We start from the raw sequence: 26772 nt of genomic DNA, 5'->3' as shown, positions 1-26772 counted from the left end.
GTGCTAGAAGAACTGATTGTTTATTGAAAAATATTATTGTTTATTGGGAAAAATTGGGAAGGGGATGTCATGCTAAAACTCTAGTGTTAGACGTTGGGGAAGGAAAGGAACGGCAACCTTTCGTTTCAGATTGCACGTAGTTGTAAATGACAGAGGAAGATGTTGTTTCGATTGGGGGAATTTTGTTTCCTGAACAGAAATGTGCAGTTTCTTGTATCGAGAAGGCCATGTTTACACATCCAAAATTAAAACATTGCAATGATACAGAAAGTTATTTACTGAATTAATGCAAATAAAAGAAAAATAATAAAAATATACGTGAAAAAGTTAGCAATTAGATGAAACAAAATCGGTATCTTAACGATTTATTATGTTTTTTAGTTCCTGCACTGTTAAAAAGTAATAGAAAAAATGATAAAAAAATTCCTATCTTGACCAAAGTGTGGGCCTTCAGCCTCTTATTCCCCTCCAGTGACGCCGTGCTTGTCATGAAAATAATTTACAACTTAAATTAACTTGTATGGACTAAACCTTGCCCTCATAAACATATGCATCAATCATTGCATCCATTGGCTATGACTTTCGGTAAGAAATGCTTTCGCTTTGCAAATAACGGAGCTTTTCCTTACATAGCTGTTCCGTTCTCTAAAATGCATAACGGAGCTTTTCCTTACATACCTGTTCCGTTCTTGGCGCCCTGCGAAATCTTCGATTGCCCTGTGAAATCGACTATTTTTTGGATTGGGGGGTGTTACACCCCCCCCCACACCCCCCGGTAGTTTCGCCCCTGTACCTTAAGTTTACAAATACCATTTATCGGTAATAAGGCTTGGCTGTACAGGCGCAAAGAGTGATCCGATTTTTCAATTTTTGTGCCTGGAGGAACGAAGTGCTCTGAAAGGACACTACAGGTAGCCCCTGAGTCAAGTTGAAAACTAATTTGCCTGCCTTTTATAATCACGGAGGCAAAAATTTTGTTCTTAATTTCTGAAGTCAAAATATTTGCTTTGTTTGCTGAGACCATTTCTGGTAAATTTTGCCTAAGGTTATATAGAGCGTTTGTGTCTTCTTTTGTCACCATTCAGCAATACGGTTGATGTGAAGTTAGAGAAGATTAGCATTTATTTGATGTCCCTGTGCATTGGTTCTTGCAGTAACTTACGTCGCACAGCATTATTATGAATGCCACAAACAATTCGGTCAAGTGTCAACTCATCATTAAGTGATCCAAATGCACATGTGGCTGCGAGGACACGCAGAGAAGCCGCATAAGTTTCAATTGACTCTGTAGGTCCCTGTGTACAATTATTGAATTTATAGCGTTAGTAAATTTCATTTGTTTCTCCAATACAGTAAGTATTCCATAATTCGAAGATTCGCTCAATGTTTTGACGTTCACCCTCCTCCTGGTACGGAAGTGAGTTGTGTATTCGAAGAGCTTCCGGTCCTATGCAAGTGATGAAAGCAGCCACTCGAAAATTGTCTGGTTTAGACTTCAAATTCGTAACAGTTTCGTACGCATCATAAATTTGCTTCCATTGCTTCCAATTCTCTGCCAAATTCCCTTCTAAGCTTAATCTTGAGGGTAATGGCACGTTAGATATGAACGCCGATGTTCGGCTATTTCCTTCAGAGGAAGCACTAGGCCCAGGCACGATTGGATCCGGATCTGTCATCGCGAAACAAGAACCAGCAAAGCAATCACTTACTTCCTAAACATCAAAGATGTGTGTTTCACCTGACACCATGTAAGATTATCCGGTAAATAACAACGAAAGAACACCCCAACTCGAACTTCAATACTCCATTTTGTATTCTCAGTTCTCACGCCTAGAACCTAACATAACCGGGCGCATGCCCAACATAACGTAAATACGAGGCTAATAACATAACGTAAATACGAGGCTAATAACATAACAGCCTGGTTTCGAAAATTTTCTTTCAAGTCAGACCCAACCATGGTGGGTCCTTCCATGTCACCAAACTCCATGCCCCCAGGTTCAACTTCGTGGCGCCGTCTCTTACTTGTAAAGCACTGTCCTGATCCTTCCTATCGATGTGACAACACCTCGTGATTCCTACACCTGTAAATACAGAGGGTTGGCGACTCTTCTCACTGTTAGGCTACGTTTCCACGGGGCCATTGAGAACCGGTCCCGTTTAAAACTCAGCCTAAGTGAAAATTTTGCCAAGACAGGGGCTCGAACCACAGCCCTTGGGTCTGTAGTTAGCGCCCCTTGCCACCGAGCTGTTTTTATGAGGTCAGTTTACGTTTTAGAGCCCTATAGCATTGATGAAACCTTGGTGCCAGGCCACTCGGCAAATTCCATTTATATAAGTGTAAAGTCGGAAGATCAAGAATATGATATAGAACCAGAATATAAATTTGCAAGCTCATTCACAAATAAGAGCCCTTTCACTCCCTGAGGTATGTTTCATTACATCAGCATGCTACCTAGATACATTTATCAAAACGAGGCTGCAAGAAACTTTATTGCCTACTGAAGATAATTCCCAGTGGCACATTACTCCCCACTTTCTTTCAGACTCGATGCATGCCCTTTTTACGAAGAAAAAACCCCACACGAGTTTGAAATTACCCCTCCCCCTATATCTTTGAATAAACACTGCTAGAAAGGTGGTCAAGCAACCCTGTTGTTTAGTTGAATAAAAAACGAGAATAAAGTGATTCCAATTACTAAAAAGCTATTCTGAAGTTTTTGCGTCGCAAATGGCCACGACAGACTGTGTCTGTCGATTGCGCGCAGAAACTACCAAGGAGTGACAAGTTCACCGTAGGTTTGATTGGCAAATATTTTTCAGACATTTATTAGCGACAATTGTAAGTGAAGAGGACCTAGCCTTTTCTGGATGTCCACAAGAACAATAAGATGATCATAGCAAAATATAGACGCTCTTTGTCAACAACGAGATCATAAATGCTTTGTTGAAGTATATATAACAACTAGACAAGTTTCGATGCATCTACTTAAGATATAGCATTATTTCATACTATATTTCAAGTTTTTTCCATTGCAATAATGCGATACTTGTTAGAAAGTTACTCGCCATTGCGGAGGGATAACAATCTAGAAATCACTTGGTTTAACCCAAGCCTTAACGAATAAGAAAAAGACCAAATGAACAAATAGTTATGCAGAGAAGACTGGACACCAGTGTATTAACAAAAGGCAGGCCAACTAGGCCAACAAGTTACGGACCATGCCAACAACGGGAAAACAAATCGGGAAACTTAGATTACATAACAATATATTTTTTGACGTCATCACTTTAGAACTCTATTCGAGCGTTCATAGTGTTGTATGTTAATCAGGCACCGCGCCCCACCCTGCTCCGCGGTGCCTGATGTTAATAATGCCATGGGAAATGAAGCATGCATTGCAATACGACTAAGATTTTTATCATTCAATCACTCATTCTTTTAACTGCAACATATCTTCGTTTTGCTTGAATAGTTAATGGCGTTCCTACGTTCAAAATTTTCTACGTTCATCACATTCTCATGTTTTCTATATTAATCAATCTCATCAACTGTACGAGTCACGAAGGTAGCCGAGTGACATATTTCAGAAAGAAATGTTAATCCATTTAGCTGAGTGTATTTCACTTGAGGTTATACAAATAATGAACTGAAGATGGTGGAAACTGTTCAAAGTGAAACCGAAAATGACGTATTAAAAAAAATGTTTGATGGTTATGATGCGTTTAGGAAATTTTATGTTGGTATCCTGTTAAAGCAAGCGGTGTTTTTCTCAAAATACCTTAATGGCATTCATGTTGGAACAGGGCATTGTTCAACAACTGCATACAAATAGGATTAGATGATAAATTTACAATTGAACAGAACTATTGCTTTTCACAAACAGCATTTAAAAAGGTCTTAAAAGTAGGATATGATGCCAATAAAATAGAACAGTGCAATGATACTAATACATATAAATGATACATGAGTACACATTTATACTGTCTCCAATGCTTGTAAAAGTTACCATGGTCTCATCCCTAAATGCAATCAAGCTTTCCCTTCAAGTATTGAAATTATCTAAATACATTGACTCTGAACTATTAATTATTTTTAATAGTTCAATGGTTTACATCGGTTAACATTAATACAAAATTCGTAAAATTAATTTTTACACAATTAAATCAATATTTTAGGTTTATTTTAGCTATTGCCTTTCAAGAAACCAAGGAACCATTCCATTCTAAAAACCAACTGTCAGTTGAAAGTTCTAAAAGTATTTCTTCGTGGTTTGGCCATTTTTTAAGGAATATAGAGATTTTTAAATGTTTGCAGGAATTCAATCTTTTCCTAGAAATGGAAACTGTGCTGAAAGACGGTTTCCGTAAAACTATAGTTTTAAGTATTACTGAGAAATATATTACTTCCTTGTTTCTTTTCATATTGAGCGTTTTGTTTTAAAGTTAGAAATCGAATATGAATTGAAAACTCTACGTCGCTACTTCCAAGGTTCTAATACTGGATGCATTTTAACAACTATACACTTACGAGACAAAAGTATAAGGAAGATGAATAACAATATGGCGGCTCCAAAACTAGCATTCTAAAATTGATTGAACAAATCTTGCTGTTTTGGCGGGATTCTAGAAATGGCATCAGCAAAAACGCAATTCCTAACATATTCAATTTTTTTCCTACCTTTCTATGATAGAAAGGTAACAAAATGTCAGGGAGAAATGGAAAATATAAATGTTTTAGTTTAAATGCCAAAAACACACAAGCAACCAGAAAAAAAACGAGAAGCAATAAAATATTTTTGTCTAGCGAGTCATTTGTTGCTGAAACTACAAGAAAGTTTGGTTGCAGCAAGTTTACAACACATGTTATTTGCAAGAACAATAAGTTAACAATGCCGATTAAAATTATAGGAATGGTAGGCCAGGGCAGGCCGACTATTGGTTGGGCCTAATGGCATCTGCAAGCTGGCGTTGTGTGCGAAGTCAATCAATGCTGAGTATTTTGTCCAATTTTTTGCAAAGACCATTTATTTTTAAGCAAGAGAACTTATATGTTGCAATTGTGACAAAAATTTCAAAGATAATAACATCTTGGTCTCTCAATAACCCCGTCAAAGTCAAAGCCTTGATGTAAATGAAAACAACTATAGTTTTCATAAAGAAAATCCAAAAAATGAAATCTTCTAAGACCAAAAAAAAAACTCTTTTAGAATTTTCATAAAATTTCCTACTGTATCCGAAGATATTTCGTTGCAATATTAATTCAGTGAGTTCCAGTGCAAATGGCGGCTGCCAAATTCCTGGAGGTCATCCGACAAAATATAAGATAAAGCAAATTGCACTTGTCTAAAAAAGTCTATTTTTGCAATTTATTGAGCATATCTTTATTTTTACAATTTGATAAAACTGCAATTGAAAATCTCAACCAGCAATCTCGTTATGTTCCACCGATTTTCTATGTTGTTCTTTGAGCAAAGGGTTAGCCAAATTTGCTTCGAGGCGATCGTCCTAATACTTTTGTCACGTAAGTGTATTCGTATTACTTTTATTAAAAATTATTGTAACCCTTTCTTATTCATGTCTACAAATAATTTATCCTCGTTTATTGTTTCGACTTATTCATTGTTTTCAAGTATCTTTCTATTTCAACTTCTACTTGCTCAAAGTTTTGCTCAAAAACATTATTCGGTTAGCTTGAGTTGATTATTTTCAAAATACTAAGACCTTTCATTTCCATTCATTATTTCTTCTGTTACAGTGTTGCAGTTTTTTGTAAGTGAATGTTACCTGCTAGTTCCTTGCCTAAGTCTTGTAGGCCAAACATGACTTCAAAAAAAGTATATTGTTTTCTGTGAAATCTCAATATTAAACTTTAAACATATTGAGGAATAAAAAAACGATCTTAGATCGAGTTCGTAACAAGAATCTCACAACAAAATCACAAGGCCTCGTGAAAAGATCTAGGAGGGTGGGGTCTCATATCGACGCTAGTCTTGAGCTGCCTCGAGTGGACGAGGGGAACTTAAAAACTATGTAAAAATTAATTAAATAAGAAAGATCACATGCAAATGTGTAACGTCTTTACAAAGTTTGATGTTTAAGTACCATATTGCTATAGGTAATTTTATTTCTTCATAAATGTGAAAAGTTCTATGAATTTTACAGTGTCATGATTTTTTCTTTTATTGCAGATTACTTTGAACTGATTTCCGAACTGCCTGAGTTTCTTGATGACACCGTTGAACAAGTGATAAAGAATTTTTGGAGTAAGTTTTTTTTTTAATCTCATTTTCAATTTGGTTTTTGTCTTAAAAGTATTTGATAAACTACAACTTTGAGGTATTGACACAGACATATGGTGAATGCTTAATCGTTGTAGTGAAATCTTCAATAGTTTTTCACCAACAGTAGGATTTAGACTACTGCTTTGAGCCTTTGAACTGCATCTTCAGACACTTAAATTATAATACTGGAACACAAAACTGTTTTATCAGTTTGTAGTTCAAAGTCACAATAGATTGAAAATGTCAGCGAGAGGACAAAAGCATGTCTGTGAGCAACTGGACTTTCCTTTCTGAAACAGGAACCTTAGACAGTTGCTATGGATGCTTTTAGCCTTATGTACCAATTTTTGGAACGCTCTGTGGCTCCTCCTCCTACCAAGGAAGGCAAACACCAACATTTACCTTATTCAATCACAATATTCAGTGAAAATTTGCATTGAAGCTGTATAAGAACCACACATTTGGGAGGTAAGAAGTAACTTGCTAATTCTGTAACGCTAATAACGTGAGAGGTCTTAGTGTTTTTGTAACCCTCCATTACGCTGCAATTGCGTCAAGGGTACTTATGTCGTTGCATTTGAGAAGTAGGCGTCTCCCAATTTTGGCCACCACACAAACATAATCGGCCATCTAAGGCTCTGTATATATGGAGAAAATAGCCTCGGCTACCTGCGGTTATTTTCCAAGCTGAGATATCGGCATCCTATACAAAAGAATGTACTTCTCAGTTTACGTTTTATGAGTATATCAAATAGTATCACCCAGGTGAGGTTATTTTTGACTGATGATATCTCACCTGAGCGAGCCGGTATATCGGTTTCATTTACAAATTTTCAATTACAAATATATCGGCTTGGTGAGGCTATTTTTCTCATATAAACGCAAATAAAAATAGCCTCGCTTCACCGATACAAAATTGCAGATACTCCGCAAGCGCAAATCATTATTCTCGTGCATGGCCCAAACAAAAAGGGGGGGGGGGAGAAAAAGCAAACTCATGCTCTAGGACAATCGAAAAAAAGGCCTTTTAGATGAAGCACCGAAGTGATGAAGGAACTCTTTGAAATTTTGCTGGATTATAAAAACAAATTTGCATACAAAACACTGATTTAGATGGCAAAAATACACGCATTCGAAAATATACATATTCGCAAAGAAATGGAAAATACATCCTGGATTCTTTGGGTTTCCGGAAGAGGCAGCTCCTTTCAAGCCTGTTACTGAAATGACAGCCGATGAAAAAGCAGCTTACGTAAAACAAAGCAAAGAAGAACATAGATTGACAAGAACTGGGTACACTAGGATACAACAGAAAGTAATGAGTCATCAAATTTGGCGCCAATCTTTTTATGACCCGGTTGGAGGAAAGGTTAGTGGACTCTTCGGTGGAAAAGCCCCTCATTTGGATAAGATATATCGACGATATTTTCTTTATCTGGATGCATGGGGAAGAGAAGCTGAAAGAGTTCATTGACCATCTCAACAGTAGCAATGATACCATCAAGTTTACTAGCGAACACTCAAGGGATGGTATAAGTTTCTTAAATGTACAGGTTATTTCAAGTGAGGGGGGGAGTCCTGTCGACAGACTTGTTTAGCAAGCCTACTGATACACATCAGTACTTGCATAAGAAGTCTTGTCATCCATGGCACACTAAAAAAGCGATCCCCTTATAGCCAGGCACTTCGGTATCGTAGGATTTGTTCTGAAGATCGCTTTTTCGAAGATGAGGTAGGTGAGTTAGCTAGATGGCTTAAGGGCAGGGGATATGAAGAGTCTCTAGTTGATGAACAGATAGATAAGGCACGTAAGTTAGATAGGCAGACTCTTCTTGATATTTCGGGTAGTAAAACCAAAGACCAGGGGAGGGGGGAAAGGGTTCCATTTGTACTAACATACCATCCAGCACTCAATGGATTGGGGAAAGCGGCAGGGAAACTCCAATCTATGCTCAGCCATTCGGAGGAGCATAGGAAGGTGTTTCCTGGGCCACCTATAATTGCTTTTAGGAGATGTAAGAACCTTAAGGACATTTTGGTCAGGGCTAGGCTCAGTAATCAGGGACAAGGGGGCACACATACTAAGGGATGTTCTGGTTGTGGTAAAGCTCGTTGTCAAGTGTGTAATGTCATGAGTAACTGTGATTGGTAGTTTTAAGTCTAAAGTAACTGGTAAGGAATATAAGATAAATTATTCGTTTAACTGTGATTCGTCTAATGTGGTGTATTTGTTAGAGTGCAATGTTTTAGTGTGCAGTATGTTGGTAGCACTAACACGACCTTTAGATTAAGGTTTAATAACTATAAGGCGTGTAATCGTAAGTTTAGTCAGAGATCCTCAGTACCTCAGGCGGAATTTTTCAGGCACCTTTCTGTAGAAGGCCACCAGGGGTTTCTGCAGGATATAAGGGGTAGTATAATTGATAGGCTTACTGGCGGGAAAAGGATGCGAGAAAGCTTCTGGCAGTATAAGCTAGATAGTTTTTCTCCAAATTGCTTAAACACTTGGGCTATCTTTTTGCATGCAATTTTTTTGTCTTTTCTTTCTTTTTTATTTTTTCTTGTCTCCTTTTTCCCTACTGCCACTAGCACATGTTTTTTACGTTCTTTGCGTCTCTTTTATTCTTAAACAGGTGTTCTTTTCTGCTACACATTTCATTTGAGCCCCCGTGAGACTTGCATTGCCGCCTACTTTAGCAGCACCTTCTTCTGTGCTTTCTTCTAACCCTCCCATTAAGTTACACTTTTAACAATAACTATTGTGATAGTCAATTTTCCTTTAACCTCCTCATTGCGTTCACTTTACTGTACCAACTCTATCGTATTAATTCTATTGTATTGATTTTGTATATTTTAGCTCCATTTGATTTGTAAAGTATTACTGATGAAGACTTCGGTCAAAATGTTTAAGCGATAGTGTTTTTTTCTGAATAGCTATATTATTTTGATTACACTCGGTGCATGAGCTTTTGAAAGTATTTATATATATATATATATATATATATATATATATATATATATATATATATATATATATATTTATTCCAGATTGCGTTGTCTATTCTGACGTGACAGTGCTCGATGTGCAAAAGCACAGAGCAATAGATATAATAAAATAGAATATATACTAGAAATGAGACATGTTCTCCGTTCTAGTATATATTCTTACTAGTATACACGGAGAACATGTCTCATTTCTAGTTTATATTCTATTTTATTATATATATATATTTATATATAGATTTTCAAGAAAAACACTCTCATGTAAACGTTTCGACCGAAGTCTTCATCAGTATATATATATATAAACTAAACTTTTGTTTCGCAAAAAGCAGTAGTGTTATAAAGAGAAATGTTTTAGAAAGACAATGAAAAAAAGACAATTTATTATTTTTCCGGAACGCGTTTCATCCTTTCAACGAGGAACCATAGATGGGAGGACGACCGGGCTCTGCCAATTATCCGAAACATGTCGTCATTATAGAATTTTGCACAATCTGGGTTGTCTAAAAGATGTTGACCGATGGCAGAATCACTTGTTTAACAGTGTTTCTAGACCTACAAGATCGAGGAGGCTGTTCTCTTTGAGGGGCAGTTTTGTTTCTTATGTTGGAAAGAACATGCTGTTTTATCCTATCCCCCCATCTTTGGGTTGTGCGTCCTACGTAGCCAGAATCACAGAACTTTTTTGGTTGGTAGGAACACAATCCTTTTGAATGGATGGAAGGGCTCTCCTAGTGCTTTCGGATAATTGGCAGAGCCCGGTCGTCCTTCCATCTAGCAGTTTTGGAGTCGATCCACATACAAGCGAAAAAGCCGCCATTGTGTAGACAGAAGGAGTTCGTTTTCTCTCTTGGACTCCAGTGGTAATTTTTCTTTAGGCTCGCGGCACTGATTGGTCAACTATACCGGTCTTGTGCTTGCGTTTTTCTGATTGGCCTATTTCGATCAACAACTGGGTATATATTTTTCATCGTGTTCTTTCGGACCCTTATTCTGACGTTTTATGCTCTGAGGAGTGTCAGACGAAAAAGCTTTTAGTATGTTGTAAAATGTTTGCTTTTTTCAAAGCCATTTTCGAAAACACTTTGGTAAGACGTTTCGCTTCATCAGTAATAACTTTACAAAATCAGAGGAGCCTACTTATCAACCTAAATTACAATAAAAGAATACAAAACAATATAAACCTAAGGGGCACCAGCCTAATACAATACATATTGTTAAGTGTGTAAGAACGCAAATTATTTTGTGGAACTGGGAGAGAAATGAAAAGAAAGGTAGAAGAAAGAATGTGAGGAGATGCTGGTGTTGGCTGTCTCACAAGAGATAAATGATAGCCATAAAATTATACACATGATAAGCTGATAGCCATAAAATTATACACATGATAAGCTGATAGCCATAAAATTATACACATGATAAGCTTAAAACAAAAAAACCGGCTTTAAAAAATAAAAGAATACAAAATAATTAGAAACCGTAGAAGAATATATAAGTGTTCTAGGTATCCACCTGCCTAGTATTAAGACCCATTGGAGAGAAAGTATTTAAGCGATATTGCCAAAACTTTTCCTTCCCATATCATTACCTGTTAACCTATCTATGACCTTAACACTTATGTCATTCAGGAACCCCCGATGTCCTTCCTCAGAAAAATGTCTGAAAAATTCCATCTAGGGCACTGAAGACCCTAAATTAAACTTACGACTACACGCCTTGTAATTATTAAACCTAAGCCTAAAAAGCGTGCATGTGCTACCTACATACTGGACATTACAGACATTGCACTCGATCAAGTAAACAACATTGGACGAGTCACAGTTAAACGAATAGTTAATCTTATATTCTTTACCTGTAGTGCTAGACTTGAAATTATCGCTGTTAGACATGACTTTACACGCTTGACATCTGGACTTCTTACAACACGAGCTTCCCCTGTTATTATGTCCCTTCTCCCTCCCACTAGTAAGTCTAGCCCTAACCAAGGTATCCTTAAGATTCTTACACCATTACACCTCCTTAGAGCAACTACTGGTGGCACAGGAAACACCTCCCTGTGCTCTTCTGAACCAGTGAGCAAGGCATGGTGCTTCCTGGCAATGTTCCCCAATCCATCGTAATAGAGTCAATACAATGAGGAGGTTAGGGAAGATTGCTTATTACAGAAGTTATTGTTAAAAGTGTAACTCAAAGCACAGGAGAAGGTGCTACTAAGGTAGGCGGCAATGCAAGTCTCACGGGGGCTGTAAATAATATGTGTAACAAAAAAGAACACCGGTTAGAGAAGAATAATAGATATGCAAAGAACATAAAAAACATGTGCTAGTGGCAGGAGGGGAAAAAAGGAGACAGAAAATAATAAAAAAGAAAGAAAAGAAAAAAAATGTATGCAAAGGAATAGCCTAAAATCTATGTATCATCATGCTTAGTGTTCAAGCCCTTAGGAGTAAAACTATCTAACTTATACTGCCAGAAGCTTTCTCGCATCCTATTCCCCCCAGTAAGCCTATAAATTATACTAACCCTTATATCTTGCAGCAACCCCCGGTGGCCTTTTCCAATGAAGTGCCTGAAAAATTCCACCTGAGGTACTGAGGATCCCTGAGGTACTGAGGATATATATAAATATATATATATATTTAGTGAGGAACATCTCCTGAAGAGTGAGTTACTCACGAAACAGGCTTGTAGAGATAAACCATGTAGTTTTACTTTCTTCAACTCTATGATATATCACGCTCTACGTGCTAACGTATTGAGCACTGTGCTACGGTAGTATCAAAAGACAAATTTCTATATAAATATATATATATTTATACACATATAGGTTATCTTCCTATGAAAAGGTCTTTGATAGCTACATTTCTGATGACGCCTACTCAATTAGGCTCAATTCAAAATGCAGCCCTATATTTCACGACTCCAAACCTCAAAGAAGCTTTATCTAACCAGTTTCTAGACAAAAGACATTTAAGAACTGGATTTATAATTTCATGCCTGCCATTCTAGCTATCTATATTAGTAGAAATTATTAAATAAGATATCAGAAACTTCATAATAGATTCGAAACTAGAAGAGATTTTGTCCATTGACAGATTCTTAATCAAACTCTAATGTGATTCGTCCTGTTTTGTCACCAGAGGAATGGGCCAATTTGATATCCTTAACTTCTACCTACAGGATGGAATCTTGAATAAATAGGTATAGAAAAAACACACGATTGCGGATTCTAGTTATGACATGAATACTTAAAATTATAGAAACGTCGCTGTTGATGTCATGTTAGGCTTTAGTTAATATGTTGTGAATTTCTGATATATGTAATTCACGTTGGTTTTATGCAAATATTTACAGTTGCAGATTGGGTTAGTCTTGAATCTTGATCTTAAATACATTGAGAAAATTATCAATACCACAATCCCAACCTTGGCCCTTAAACCGTTACTGATGTATTAAGTGTACTGTGTACTGGAAATGAGCCAACGAGTATTCTTTCTTGTGACTTTTTTACCATTATACGGTTTGCCTTCTCCAAAGAAGAGAATAGTCGTCTGTTTTTGAAACGTTCGAGTTTTTTGAATGACAAAAACAGTATTTTCACATACACGGTTTTGGTCGGTTATATTACTTCTGAATGACAAACTCCTCCTACTTTTCCTTAGGCTCTTCCCTTTATTAGAAAGAGACTAAAATTGGCGGGAAACATAAGGGGGACAACGAAAATACCCCCAGGATCTCACAAGCTTTACTTTTAGCCAAACTTATTGCTGAGGTTTTGTCCCGATTGAAGAGACCGTAAATCTTTGGGGGAGCTTGAAAGACCTGCAATTTTCTTTCTTAAACTTTCCGTGACTTCCTAGAACTTGATAGCCATATTCCTATACGTATAGAACGGTCGCTTGTAATAACACTTTTCACTCAAAGCCGGAAACTCTATTCATATCCTCCTCTTCCAACTTCTGATTATTTTGCAAAGTCGCAAATAATTTTATATTAATAATGTTTTTGCTCAATCACGCACATTTGGTCAACAGATTACCTAGATAATCACGTCTTGCACAGTGCATACAAATGTTTTCAATCTCATGTTCTTTAATTTAAACCGCACCTAGCTTAAACTCTTCATCTCTTTAGTGGCTGATGTGTCACAGCTTATGATGCAGCATCAAAACTTTGAAAATATTTAGACAGATGCCGCAAATGTTTGGCAATAATTTTGCTAATTTTGAAGTATGGTACTGTTTTGTTTCACAGTACTCCCTGTAAGTTTTTTCAACTGCGACCCAGACTACAACAACCATGTTAAGCAGACTAATTTCCTTACAAGATATATATTTAATGGAGTTTCTTATTAATCATATTCAAAACAGCCATCCTTATAAGCTAATCGCGAGATTATGGATATTTTTTTCATTCACCTACTGTCAATGGTGGCCCATTTACTCTACTTTTTCTGTAAAAGGCTTTCCTGTTTCATTTTATCTCTTCTTTCCGAAACAATCTTATTTATCATAAAGATATGTTTTAACCTCTAAGGTTTAGAGATATATAAGCAGATGGGAATTACCCTTCTGAATATATTTATGTAAACGGAGATAATTCAAATTAATTTTTAAATCAATATTGAGGAATCATTGGACAATAGGAAGGAAAATCCTAGGACCAGTGCAGTACCCCAGGGAAAATAAAATTATTTGGGGGCACCATTGCTGAAGAAGAATGGGAACACAATGGACTTTCCAAAGATTTTCATAGCCTTTAGGGGCCCCTAAAGAACAATAGAGGACGACGACGCAGTCATGTAGAGTGCCTCTACAAGCTTTTTTATTAAAAGCTGCCCTGATCCCGTGATTGGCCTTTTTGGTTAAACACAGGAATAACTGGTTATTGTAAAGATGTTGCATAGATTTTTCTGGTTAGGTTTAGGTGTTTGAAGCTAATTATTTTGGAATAGCAACTCGTTTCAGTGTCTGGATAACAGCTTGCTAAGATCTTGACTTGAACACGAGTTGCTTTAATTCTCATTGTACATTGAACGCATTTAAAGCAATATTCTTTGACAGGGTTTATTCGACGAGCTTCCTAAAAATGTTTTTTGGAGCCAATGCTAGACAAAATATTCAGCCGTGGTTTAAAAACTGCTTAGCACTAAAGAAATTCGATTGTATTCCTGATTTTGTTTTCAAAGTACTCTGAGACTAATCAAGGCTGAGCTGATAGTGTAGCCCTCGGAATTTTGAAATCCCGTCATTTTAATTAGGTCCCCTCCTTCTTATATTGTTTATAATGGATAAATGTTGAACCTTGAAGCTTTTATACCATGAACCATGAAGTAAGTCGTGTTCCCCGTATTTATGTATTCCCCTTTATATAACTGAAAGCTTAAAGCAAGATATTTCGTCTTGAAAGTGTTTGCTGTATAATTGCTTATCAGGAATATTTCCTGCAACAGAAAGGAGCAACACCTGAGACAGGAAGAGGCAACCACTGTGGGGGTTCAAATATATGACCCTACGCTGGATTAACATTTCTTTCCTGAGTAGACGTAAAGCTCTAGAATGTTGCCGGTGTCATATGCGTTTCGGTAATCTTATGCATTTCGATCCGGGTACTCACGCATGGCAATTTTGGCTATGCAAAATCGTACCCAAGCACTTAAACAATAGGGTACCAAAACGAATGGTGGAATTTAGCATGCGAACCGGTCTGGGAACACAAACGTTCTGGTTCATATTGTTCAGAATGTAAAGAACAATTGAACTATTTCTAACCAGAGGGTACTAACAAGAAGAGGTGCTGTGATTTCCCTTGTTAAGTTTATGAAAAAAAGTACAACGTTAATGGCGACTCCAAATTTTTCTTGATTGAAAATTATGAAATTTTAAACTCAAAAAGCCTTGAGCTCAATTTATTATTTACAACGTGATTTGAAACACATTGCGTTTCACAATGTTACACTCTTGCATAGGGTACCAAACGCATATTACACCGGCCCCGATATTTTTCCATTTCCTTCCCGTTTCGGTCACGGCACCATAAATAAGGACATCATATACGTGATCCTGCGCTGGATTAACATTTTACCCTGTAGTGGGGAGACTCCAGAAAAATTTGTGGTTTGTTATTTTCCCTTCAGTTGTTGATTTCTTTCCCGGGTCGGTCACGGCACCATTATTAAATTTCTTGACCTAGTCAAACACGTGATGCAAAATATTTCCTTCAGAGCAAGAGCCAAGATATGGACTAGAAACTTCTATCAGGACTTGTGCTAAAAGGATAAACTCGCCAAACGGCAAATCGTTTGATTGAAGATTATTTTTTATCAATGTCAGCTTGTCGATTTTAATTGAGCGATAAGCTTTTGCGACCAAAACATGCCTCAACTAGCTAAGGCCAATCTCCAATGGTAAACTGCGCAAATCTTCTTTTTTCGTGGAATTCTCTAGCTAACTTGATACCAGATTTATCCAATGATTACGGAAGAAAGTGTTAAGGCAAATTGAAAGACATCTTCTCCAAACTCGAAGTAGGGGGCGTGGAATACCAAAAAAGCATAAAGCTTGGCTTAGATAAATGACCTTAGGAAATCATCAGGCAGCTACAGTTAAAGCGAAAGAGTATCCGAAGTTCATCTTCCAAACTTGTCTTGGATCTCTGAGAGTCCGAAGTTCATCGCTCAACGAATGTTGAGTCGAATTGTTGAGAGAGTTTTAACACCCCAATTCAACATCACTAAACTTCACTAAACATCACTGTACAAATGTTGAGCGATGTTCAGTGAAATGTTGAGACCGTTTTAACCGGGCTTTACACAATACATATAGCATTTTCGTATAAAATACCCTCTAAAATGATAATAAAAATAAGTTAGCACTGAAATTAAGCAAACATCACCATTTTGAAAGTTTCCGCTTTTTTTCTATGGCCTTCACATTTAAACCCCGAGGTGGCAATTTAGATTTGGTGGAAACAGTCAGTAACAATGCATTGTGCGTAACGTCTGGTGGAGCAAATTCAGTGTCAAAGTTAAAGCAATCAATTCCTTATGACATAAGTCAGTTTAAAATATTAAGTTGAATAGGATTAGATTAACTGAGCCTTGATCCCAATTATCCAACCAAACAGACTTAAGCACGTGACTTAAGCAGGGTTGCAAATTATTGAGATGTAGGGCGTGTCCCATCCTCTAGAGTTCTTGAAACCTTGAATCCAATACGAATTTGAAATACAAGAGAGTTGGTCCTGATTTTTCATTGTATGTTTCACTCTCCTTGCTAGCATTGGTTTTGATAGTGGGATTCATTCGTGTCGAGAGTTTGTCACACTTCACAACCCTATGCTCCCTGAAGACGTCTTATTTGCGCCTCGGTCTTGATTTATCTTTAAACAGCAGTTTCTTTTCCGACGGCTTGGTAGTTATCAATAGAAATGATGACGCCCGAGCCAAGGAATTATGCCCAGAATGCACTGAAAGTAGAAAGCATCTACTGAGCAAATGGATCTAATGCAGAATCTTTCTGCATTAGAAAGGCCGCTGGTTGTCGATTGTTTTCGGTCTTGTTAAGTAAAGTGATTGTTAAGAAAGTAAAATTTTCGTATTCGCATTCGCATTAAGAAAGTAATATTATTAGTTAGAGTGTTTGAAATCTAACTTTCAATCAAACTTTTATTGGCTGGAAAAGCTTTGGACCATACAGAATCACTGCTGCTTGGAAGCTAGGCATACAAGTCTCTCTTGGTCGCATTGCACTGCAATTTTATGAAATGGCCTTCGGAGGATTTGCCAGGCAGTTTGAACCGCAAACAACAAATTTGGCATTCAAACAGGACGCCAGTCGGGTCCAATTAAGGTCTTTAGGTTAGAAAGGTGTTTTTGAAAATGTTGACCTGGATATAATGTATGTAAATACCGTAATCCATTTTTGTAGGAACGTAAGACCTAAGCACTGCACCTCTTGTGGCATCGATAAGGTGTTGTTCAGATACGGTGACTGGCTGTTTTCCAAATTTCGCATAAAGATTACCGATTGCGCCATTGTCTATGACCAGAGTTCAAAAAAGAAACTATGGATATCAAAGAGAATTGCTAGCGTTTAAAACGGGACAAAGTCCTTCTTCAAAACGCAATTCCTTTCTTTTTGTAACCTGTCTTAAATTATTAGGATTTGTGAAAAATTTGGATGCGCCCATGGTTTCCTTAGATGAAAAATAGACGCCCTATTAGTTAAGAGGCGAGTCAGTATAAACTCTTTTCAATTTGCTACATTGGTCTTATTATAGGTCATGGCTTTTAAAAGACAACTGATTTTTAAAAACGAGCTAAATTTCCAGAATTTAGTTAGAGTCCCCTTGCCTGTGAGGCACAAACAAGCGTTGTCCACGATACAATGTTGTCCTTTTCTTCATTCACACACGATACAATGGCCTGAGCTTAGGAATAGTTTATCCAAAGTCGTAGAATGCGTCACGCTTTGACATACCCCCGTCACGTTACGTTTTGACGTCACGTTAGTAGATTGCAATACTACCGGATATATTTACATTGTCTGCATTTACATCAACTTGGGATTATATTAACCATTTGCTGTTTATCAATCATAAAAATATAATCTAAAGCAAACGATGCCAGTTTATCAGCTCGCAATAAGATACCGCAAAGGTTTTTATACAGATTTTGTTATGATATTTGGATTAGATTGTTTATATTGAAATATCAAAGAACAAATAGAATTTCAACCGAGTGTGTCCTCAACCAAGGGCCTGGTTACACGGGATCGGATCCGAACGGATCCGTACCCAAAGTGGTACAGATAGGCTTTACGTGTACACGGGACCTGGCGGATCTGATCCCGTTTGGATCTGCTATCCGTACCCCTTTGGGATCGCTTTTGAAGATGGTCCCGTTTGGATCCGATCCCAAGAAGGTATCGTGTAAACAGTTGGGATCGGATCCAAACAGGTACGGATCCAAAGTAAGGCGGAAGATGTCCATTTCGAGGTACTTCGTATATTGCATTTCTAGACTTGGTGCCAAAGAAATTCATTGTTTCGAACCTTTCGACTTGGTTTATCCTCAGCTATCAAATCTATTTATCAAAATGTCTGCTTTTTCAAAATGAATAAAGAGGTTGATAAAGGACCAAAGAGCAAAGTTTTTGGTTGGAATGACGAGGAGATTTTTGGCTCTACTGCTGAAAGTTGTGCTTGAAAATAAAGTAAACAAAATCCAAGGAGCATCTTATTGAGAAAAAGTAAAACAAAATATGAATGCAGATACAATACCCTTCGATTTCTGTAAATAAAAAATAATTTTCTCCCTTCTGAGGTTGAATAATTGCCGCCAAGATTTTGTTTTTGGAGTGAGCACGCAAATCTGCGCATACGGATCCGATCCCGCGTAAACGCAAATATTTTCAGATCTGATCCCGTGTAAACACCCCCTCAAAAATGAGTTCGGATCCAAATGGATCCAATGCTGTTTGTATCCGATCCCGTGTAAACAGGGCCTTAGGATCAGATCAGATAAGAAGTCTTTTTGACGTTCTCGTAAAGAAACACAATAGAGTTCTTAGTTGTGACATCATGATCGTATTTATAAGAGTTCATGAATTTTGACCCCACGCCCTAAAGAATGGGTAAATATGGCCGACGAAAGACTCAAAGTATGCTTACTGATTACTTTATTTGACTTGGTTTATGTTTTAAACAAGGACCAAATCACTGTGGTTTGATGGGGAAAGGACCTGTGCTAATGTGACCATATCTCACCCAACTTGTCACTGCGTTAATTGATTCGCACATTAAGAGACTATTTGAATGAGCAAAATTATCCAAACCTTCTAGTCTATTGGCTTGGACAGAGAGGTAAGATCCAGCCTTCCTAAAAAAATTTTGCTTTGTGTTTATATGAGAAATGCTCTCTCCGGGGCAAACGAGATCTTGCTCACAGCCTTTTTGAAAGACTGGAAGGTGAGAAGAAGGTAAACACAAACCTGGCTGGAAGATGTGATTGAATACACCAATTCGACTTACGACCTCGTTTTGGAAATTTCTTCAAATTTAATTAGACGACTTTTTTTAAGCTTTATATCGTCATAAAATCAATATCGTGATCAGTATCATAATGAAAACTTACAAGTAGACTAAAATCATTGCTGTCAATCCGAGCCTGAGGTAAAAAATTTTGTAGAAATAATTTGAAAATTTTTTCAAAATGAGGCCGTAAGTCGAATTGGTGTATTCTTATCTATGCGCATGCGTTTACATTCTATAATGACTTGTTGCGGTATCCGGGGAAAGGTGAGCAGAAGTGAGATAAAAGTGAAGTCATAACCTGCCAGCTGGGAGAGAATCTGCATGTAAACATGCGATGATGGTGGGATAAATTTGCTCATATACACATGCTTTTAATTTTTTGGGGTTATTTAATCCTAATTCGGAAACTCTAATTCGAAAACTTTTTACCAAGCTATTACTATTTCATAGTTTCAGCGTTTACGCCCTCTCAACTTCCAAATGGTAAGCAACTTCGATTTTAATGTGCAAAATGGGAAACATCATTTCTACAAAATTTGTTGGACTTTTCCCCCTAACAGTGAAAGAGCTGATAGAATCGTGAAAGGATGATAAACGCCCTTATCGAGAAATAGGGCTTTATTGACTGGTTTTTGAGATAATCAAATGAGAACTACGTTGATAAGTAATCGGAAAAGTAATTATAAAGATGGTTTAGTCGCTCCGGCACGATTAAATTTCTTTTGATGTCGACCAATGAAATGCTGCTATAACTTTTTGAACAGCTTCGAATATATGTAAAACGTACTCTCTTTTTGAGATTATAACACTTCAACGTGCACCTTAATTAAAAAAATTCAATTAGATCTAAACATGCCTCAGAACTAATCATTCATGGGGTGAGAGGAACGCACAGATTTCGCTGTTTTTTATACTTAATTTCATTAGCCTTTGAAGGGTGCCTCTTTAAATTCTTACGAAGCCGAGATCGGGTATAAATTGCTTTGAAGAATCTGTGGTTTGAGACCCTAGCACGACAAAACTTTCACCATGAGTAAGGATAGCTGCCAGCTCTCTGTATTTCGTAGGAATCTCACTAGGCGTGATCAGATGTGATTATATCTGTACTGCTATAATACAGAAGAACGGTTGTTTTCAATATTGTAATCAAGCTACCTTGTTCGAATAAGCGCCCGGCTTAAGGCCCTAGGTACTCTATCAGCCACACTCAAGCTCAAACTCAAATTTTTTCAGCAGATCAAGGTAATTACAAGTAACGTCACTGAATAGTTGTAATTGCAACCATTAATATAAATTGTGAGATAGGATAATATAAAAGGTTATATAAACAACATCAATTTTTCTGAATTTGCTGATAGACCCATAGAAGGAACTCAAGAGAGCTGTTGAAACCATGTACCCAATTGACGTGATTTGATGATATGTACATTTTACAAACTTATTTTGGCTTGCATATTGACCGAAAGAGTTAATAAGTGTTAAAGTAGCTAAAAAATAAGGTAAAAAGATATAAAGTAAACGGAAACAAAAAAGGGTTTACAGTTCATACGATCATTAGCATTAAGTTCAGACAGGATAGAAATCTAAGAATAGGGAGGACTAAAGATTTTCTGAAAGGAAGTGTTTCGTATTACTCTTGAAATACATATTGTTTTTTGGCTTTTTTTCAAATATAATGGCAGAGAGCTCCCAACTTTAATACCATCAAATGTGAGAAAATTTCTCTTAAATGTGTAGGTATTAACGATATCCGATTGCAAGACACACCCCTCCCTGGTTTGCCATCGGCAACCCACAACAAAACTGTTCACCCTCTACCATATTCACGATATAATCAAACGTACATTTAAAATTTGCAAGTTTCACGGTGTTAAAGTTCGTGGACCCTTGGCAAATATCAGAGACTGGAGGCTTGATATCGGCGGCTGAAATTACTGTGAGCAGCTAATTCCTTTTCCGTTCAGCTAATCCCCTAGAGAATGCTCCATGCACCTTGTTTGCAAATCTACAGAGGTCTGTGGCTAAAGGGCTCGGACGCGAAATGAATAATGTTCACAGCTATAAGGGTAAAGTTTGGATGCAAAGTGACGTAAGTCCATATTGCCATTGAGCTGTTGATATTGCGTAATCAAATAAAGCAAGGACATAATTTGATAAAATAGCGAAAAGACTTCACCAGACAGGCTTAACAAAGGTAGAACAAAGAGTGATTTTTTGCAATATCCTGGCCACGGACAGAACAAGCCTCCAGAGAAGTGCGAAGTACGTTCTGCAACGAGAATAACGGAATCAAACATGATCAAACGAAGTATCTTCGGGGCACGATCACCGCTTTTTCTGATCGCAGCTGTTATGGTTGTTTTTTTTGAAGCAGATATTTCTGTTTCAGCAAAAGGTATTTCACTAGTTTGATAAAACACTAATATTGGTTGTGTATTCACGTAGTTTAACCTAGGCTATCATTTTACAGTTCTTCGGGTTTAATGGTCGATAACGGGTTTATGTGTATGAAATGTTGGATGGTTTTGTAGAGCACGCAACGAAAGCGCTTCTAGTCTGTTCTGTTGTTTAAAGGTTTCATGTGCCTTGCTTAAGGGCAGTATACTATGTACACAACACGATGGACCCAGTAGAGATGTTTCAGGGTCTCCCGTTGGTTAGAGGTCTGAACACTAATTTTTTATAGAAAATTTATGAACCTAGGCTATTCCATGCACTATAAAGATAATCATTTCGTAAGAAGCATACCTCAATCCCTTTTTAAAGGTAGTATATCCGAGCTTGTTTACGTAGCCCGTTCGTTTTTAAAAAACTGTAGATTTATACACAGATTTTGCCTGCTCTTTTTTCCTTGAAAAGAGTTTTGACATCTTATTGGACCTGACACAGGAAACTTTATTCTCCATTGCCGCAGTTAGACGCACTTTCGAAAGCACCCTTGATTATCTCACATAGTCTTATCTCAACTGTTCTTTAACTTAATTAAGTCTGAATATTGACAAAATAAAAAAGAGACCCTTCGTTTCTACTTTAGAAATTGCGTTTATCGATTTCTCTTGAGAAAAATGGTATACAATTATATTTTTTGTTACGTACAAAGCATGGAATCGAGGGTAGATTTTTACGGCAGTAAAAAATTCAAGAAGAAGAACTGAAAAGTCACGAAGCGATGGAATTGTAGCCTTTGTGAACTAATTGCACATTGCGTTATTCAAGGCCACCAAATCACTGTACAATCCATAGATGCACTATAGATGCTGATTTGGAAATTTGCACCCACAGAGATATAAATCATGTTATAATTCGGGAATTCCAGTTATTCGAGAAAATGAAGGCCAATTTAAATCTGTAGGTTTTGCTGACCATGTTAATCGGATAAATCGGCTAATCGCGTATTGAAAACCCTCTAAGGAGAAAACATCATGATATTAATGGGCTTCCGTGAAATAAAAGAACAACTGGTTGACTTGAAGGCAGTAGGTAGCGTGGCCTTTACCGTCCCTACTTCTCTGTCAAGTATCTTCCAAGCTTAAAATTTTTGAAATGGAAACATCCTAAGCGGGTTATAATTTAGGCAATGGCGTCACTTTGTTTTAGTTGAAGTGAACGGCCTGACGTATACGGCGGAGTTGTCGAAAAGTGTCATAGAATAATTCCAGTGTTTTTAACCATAGAGAAGAAGCAATACAAAGTAGTAGCTACACGTTATAGCAACCTGAGGCAATTGAAATCAAGAGTAGCTAGCCAAAATACATCGCTTCAAGCATTGGTACAAACAATAAAACATTATACATATTTTACACTATGCTGATTGTGTATAATTTCTGTTCCATTACAAGTAAAGGTAGATTTCTATTTTCATATTGACTTTCATTAGTTCAAAAGAAATATGACCACCACCAAAGAATTTCCTAGGATCGACATGGCTAGAAGAACCATGGGCTGTTGAAAACGTTGACACGATAATCTAATCATCGACATAAAATGGGGATAGGTAACGCACTGCTGTACAGTCGACGTAACGACAACCCATTCTTTTGCAACTATGACCAAACAAGTGAAAGTAAAGAAAAGTATATTTAATAGCTTTGATTAGAGAAAATCCCACTCGCAGTTGCTTGCAGATTTGCTGAGACGCATAACACCGATTCAAATTTTTATTAAAGCCACACATCACCTTTTTTACAAAGTGCAGTAGCTGAAGTTCGCATAAAGTCAAAATAATTTCTAAAATTTTAAGAATTGTTCATTAGGTATGCTTGAGATATTAGATCACAAAAACAATTTAGAGTAAAACGAGTGTCCAAATGAATTTCTCTCTCAATAAATGTCACATTTACTGGGCTCTGTTTGAACCATCATGGACTTCTCTTTGTCCTTGCTGCCTAAGTCCGATTGCAGATGTCTGGACTGAAGCCTTGCTGAGTGACATTACTGGCTCAAAAGGTGTCAGATTCGTAGTGAGAAGGCGTTGGTGGTAAACACGCTGTTAATGTGGAAGAATTGTTACCCGATTTCCAATGTCCTCTGGTTTTTAAACTCGTGGTATTTGAGATTTTTGGAATGATCAGTATTTTGGAATTGGGCTTGAAGCATAGCAGGAATTCGAGAATCAGGGACCTATTTGGCACCCTCGTTAGTGTGGACAGGGACGTGGATCAGCGCTCACAATGAATTAAGCAACTCCCCGTCAATCAAAAATTTCCCTTTCAAAAGCTTACAATAAGCTTACAATTGTTGCATAATTGTTGCAGAAACTTGAAATGGGTTTGTGTTTGGCATTCGCCTTTGTTGCGGCAGCATAAAAACGTGATGCAAGCTGGAGAGAGAATATGTTTCACGCTGAATAAACCATAGGTTTACTCGTCTCGTAAGAAGATGGTATATTCATTTTGTTGGCAAGTTTTTCTAAGTTAAATGGCACTTAAGCACTATGTGCCACTCTTAAGCACTTAAGTACCACTCTTGTGCGCTATGTGCCACTCTTAAGCACTTCTGTGTCAATCTTGTGCACTTTGTGCCACTCTTAAGCACTTTTGTACCACTCTTATGCACTATGTGCCACTCATATACCAATCTAAACAATGCTGCAGTAGCATGAACTTCCTAAAAATCGATCAAGCAACACAATATTAGTTTTTCAAGCAGAGGAACAAAACCGCATCAGAATGAATGTAGTTACTCTTAAATCTCATGGAAGTGATGACAGAGTGGGGATCTAGCCTTGCCTACTTAGTGGTGATCTATCCACATGAAATGAAAAATTTATGAAAAAACCTCGGTTTTGATTGCCAGCCTCGACTTGGGTCTCCCTGCAGATTTTAAAAAATCCTTCATTGCGACCAAAGCCCTTTTATCATTATTCGACGGGGTCCTTGTGTCCATTTTCATGCAGTAAAGTAGCCTGTAATTGACAAAGGGGAGGGGAGATACATCACTGTAAACAGATCAGATGTAAGTTAATCTTTATCCATTATACGCTGATTTGATATCATCGATCATCGATTAATAATTTTGTGCATTGGTTATTGTTACGTGTATCCAAAAAGATGCTAATTAATCTCTCTGGGTGGGTTATCGACTAACGTCACGGTGGTGCTGAAAGGTATACTAATGCGAGGTTCTACACATATATCTGTTTGATACAACTTCGTAGACCACATGAAATTCCACCTTGGAACTTCATCACGTGTTAAGTATTTATTGGTTAAGTTTTGTACCTACTACGGCATCGATTTAATCCTGTGGCCAAACAAGTGGTTCAAAGTCTAGTAGAGCTTAATCTCATCAAATTGTCAAATTTGTTGCTTCCAGTTGCTTTCATTTAGAAATTGAAGCTGGAATACTGGCACAGTGTGATGTTCCGAGCATTTATTCTCGGATTCGAGCAATTTGTATCTTCACATTTGGCAAAAATGGATAACAGAATTGGAACCTTCATGTTGAAATTAGTCTGTGCCAAAAATTTCAAATTGTTTGGGCCGTCAGGCTGCGAATTACCCCATTTTCAAAATTTAGCTTTTCCTATAAATTTCAATGGATTTTGTTGCTATAGTGAAATTTTTCACTGCAGCAGCAAATTCCGGTCAAATCTAAAGAAATATCTAAATATTCGAAACAAAGTAACATGCAACCGAACGGTCCGAACAACATGAATTTTACAGTATAAACCAATTCAAAGATGAAGATTTCAATTCTGAAGTCCATTTTCGAAAAAGATCCGTAGATAGCGAGATACAAAATTAATGACGTCAACTTGAATCAATCAATACTAGCGTTTAGTGAAATTCAATAAAGACACAAATATTTGGACGTTTTTTGGAAATTGAAGACAAATAAACATTCGGACAATCTTACTTGCAATTCAAACTAACATCGATTTTTTCCTCATACTGCACGGGAACTTTGCTTTTTCTTAAACATGCTCTTGTTGTGTATTGTGTTCTATTCTACACTTGTGGGCCCTTGTGTTCTAGCGTGGTCGTTTACACCATTTGATTAATGACTTACTTCGCAGCTTAGTCTTTTCTGCTTACTTTTTGTCATTATCCAACATGTTTACTCTGAATTGCCGGACGAACAGTGCTTCAGTATGCAATGTTTTCGCTATTTTGTGCCATCTTCAAATCTTGCAGTACCAAAAACCTATTTAATATGTTAAAAATAGAGAACTGCTTAGAGTCTCTACTTTTTGAAAAAACTTTGCCAATCCAAAAGCTGGTAGGTTAGATGAAGTCATTCATTTTTACATGCAAATTCCATTCCTCCAACTCATGGCTTTTTTATCCCACCTCCCAGTTTAACCTGGGTACCGCAACGCGTCATTTTTTCACAATGGATTGCGAACGTATATGCATAGATAAGTATTTCATTCCACCTTCCAGCCAGTTTTGTATTTTGTATGGGAAATTTCATTCCATTCAGGTGAGATCCGGCAAGCTAAGAGCAGAATTTCATTTGCCCCTGATAAAGCATTTTTAATTTCAACACAAGATTAAGTCAAAGCTTTGTAAAGTCAATTCTCACCTAGTCAAAGCTCATGGGCTAAAAAGTGGGATAAATTTGCTAATATGAACTGGCCCTTCTAAATCTTTTTTTGAGGTCAGTTCAATGTTGGATGGTAAAATCTCAAATACATTTAGCCAAGTGACAAATTCTCAGGATCTTCCAAATGCAGAAGCCAGTCTTTCTAATGGCTTAAATATATTCACAAGATTTTCAGATCCGTGCAAAATAATCATATAGATATTATCTGCAGATAAGACATTTCAGCAAGCTTTCAGGCTGATACAGAAATTGAGACATACGTTGAGCAAGATTAGCCAAAACTGCCCCTCTTGATTTCGCTGGTGAAATATGTTCAGTATATTCACACTGTTATAACTTATAGAATATTTATTTGACCATTTATTTGAGAAATATTGCTTAAATTAACTCCGATACATTTTCAAAA

General features: G+C 37.2%; 1 protein-coding gene across 3 annotated transcripts in view; it reads left to right on the top strand.

Annotated features, from left to right (window-relative positions):
• Nucleotides 1-26772, top strand: part of LOC135683199 (uncharacterized) — a 75697-nt gene that overhangs the window by 29604 nt on the left and 19321 nt on the right. For 2 of the 3 annotated variants that reach the window (XM_065198391.2, XM_065198392.2), the window contains exon 3: nt 6192-6266. In XM_065198391.2, the coding sequence (XP_065054463.1) occupies nt 6192-6266 (75 nt within the window). Of the gene's footprint in view, nt 1-6191; nt 6267-20879; nt 21715-26772 lie in introns of those variants that run through there. The other variant, XM_065198393.2, reaches the window with a different exon arrangement.

Source organism: Rhopilema esculentum, chromosome 7, assembly GCF_057945365.1.
Source record: "Rhopilema esculentum isolate cy_ngs chromosome 7, ASM5794536v1, whole genome shotgun sequence".
In the NCBI taxonomy this organism is placed as follows: domain Eukaryota; kingdom Metazoa; phylum Cnidaria; class Scyphozoa; order Rhizostomeae; family Rhizostomatidae; genus Rhopilema; species Rhopilema esculentum.
Note: the sequence above shows the minus strand (reverse complement) of the source record. Positions and strands in the feature narration are given on the sequence as shown.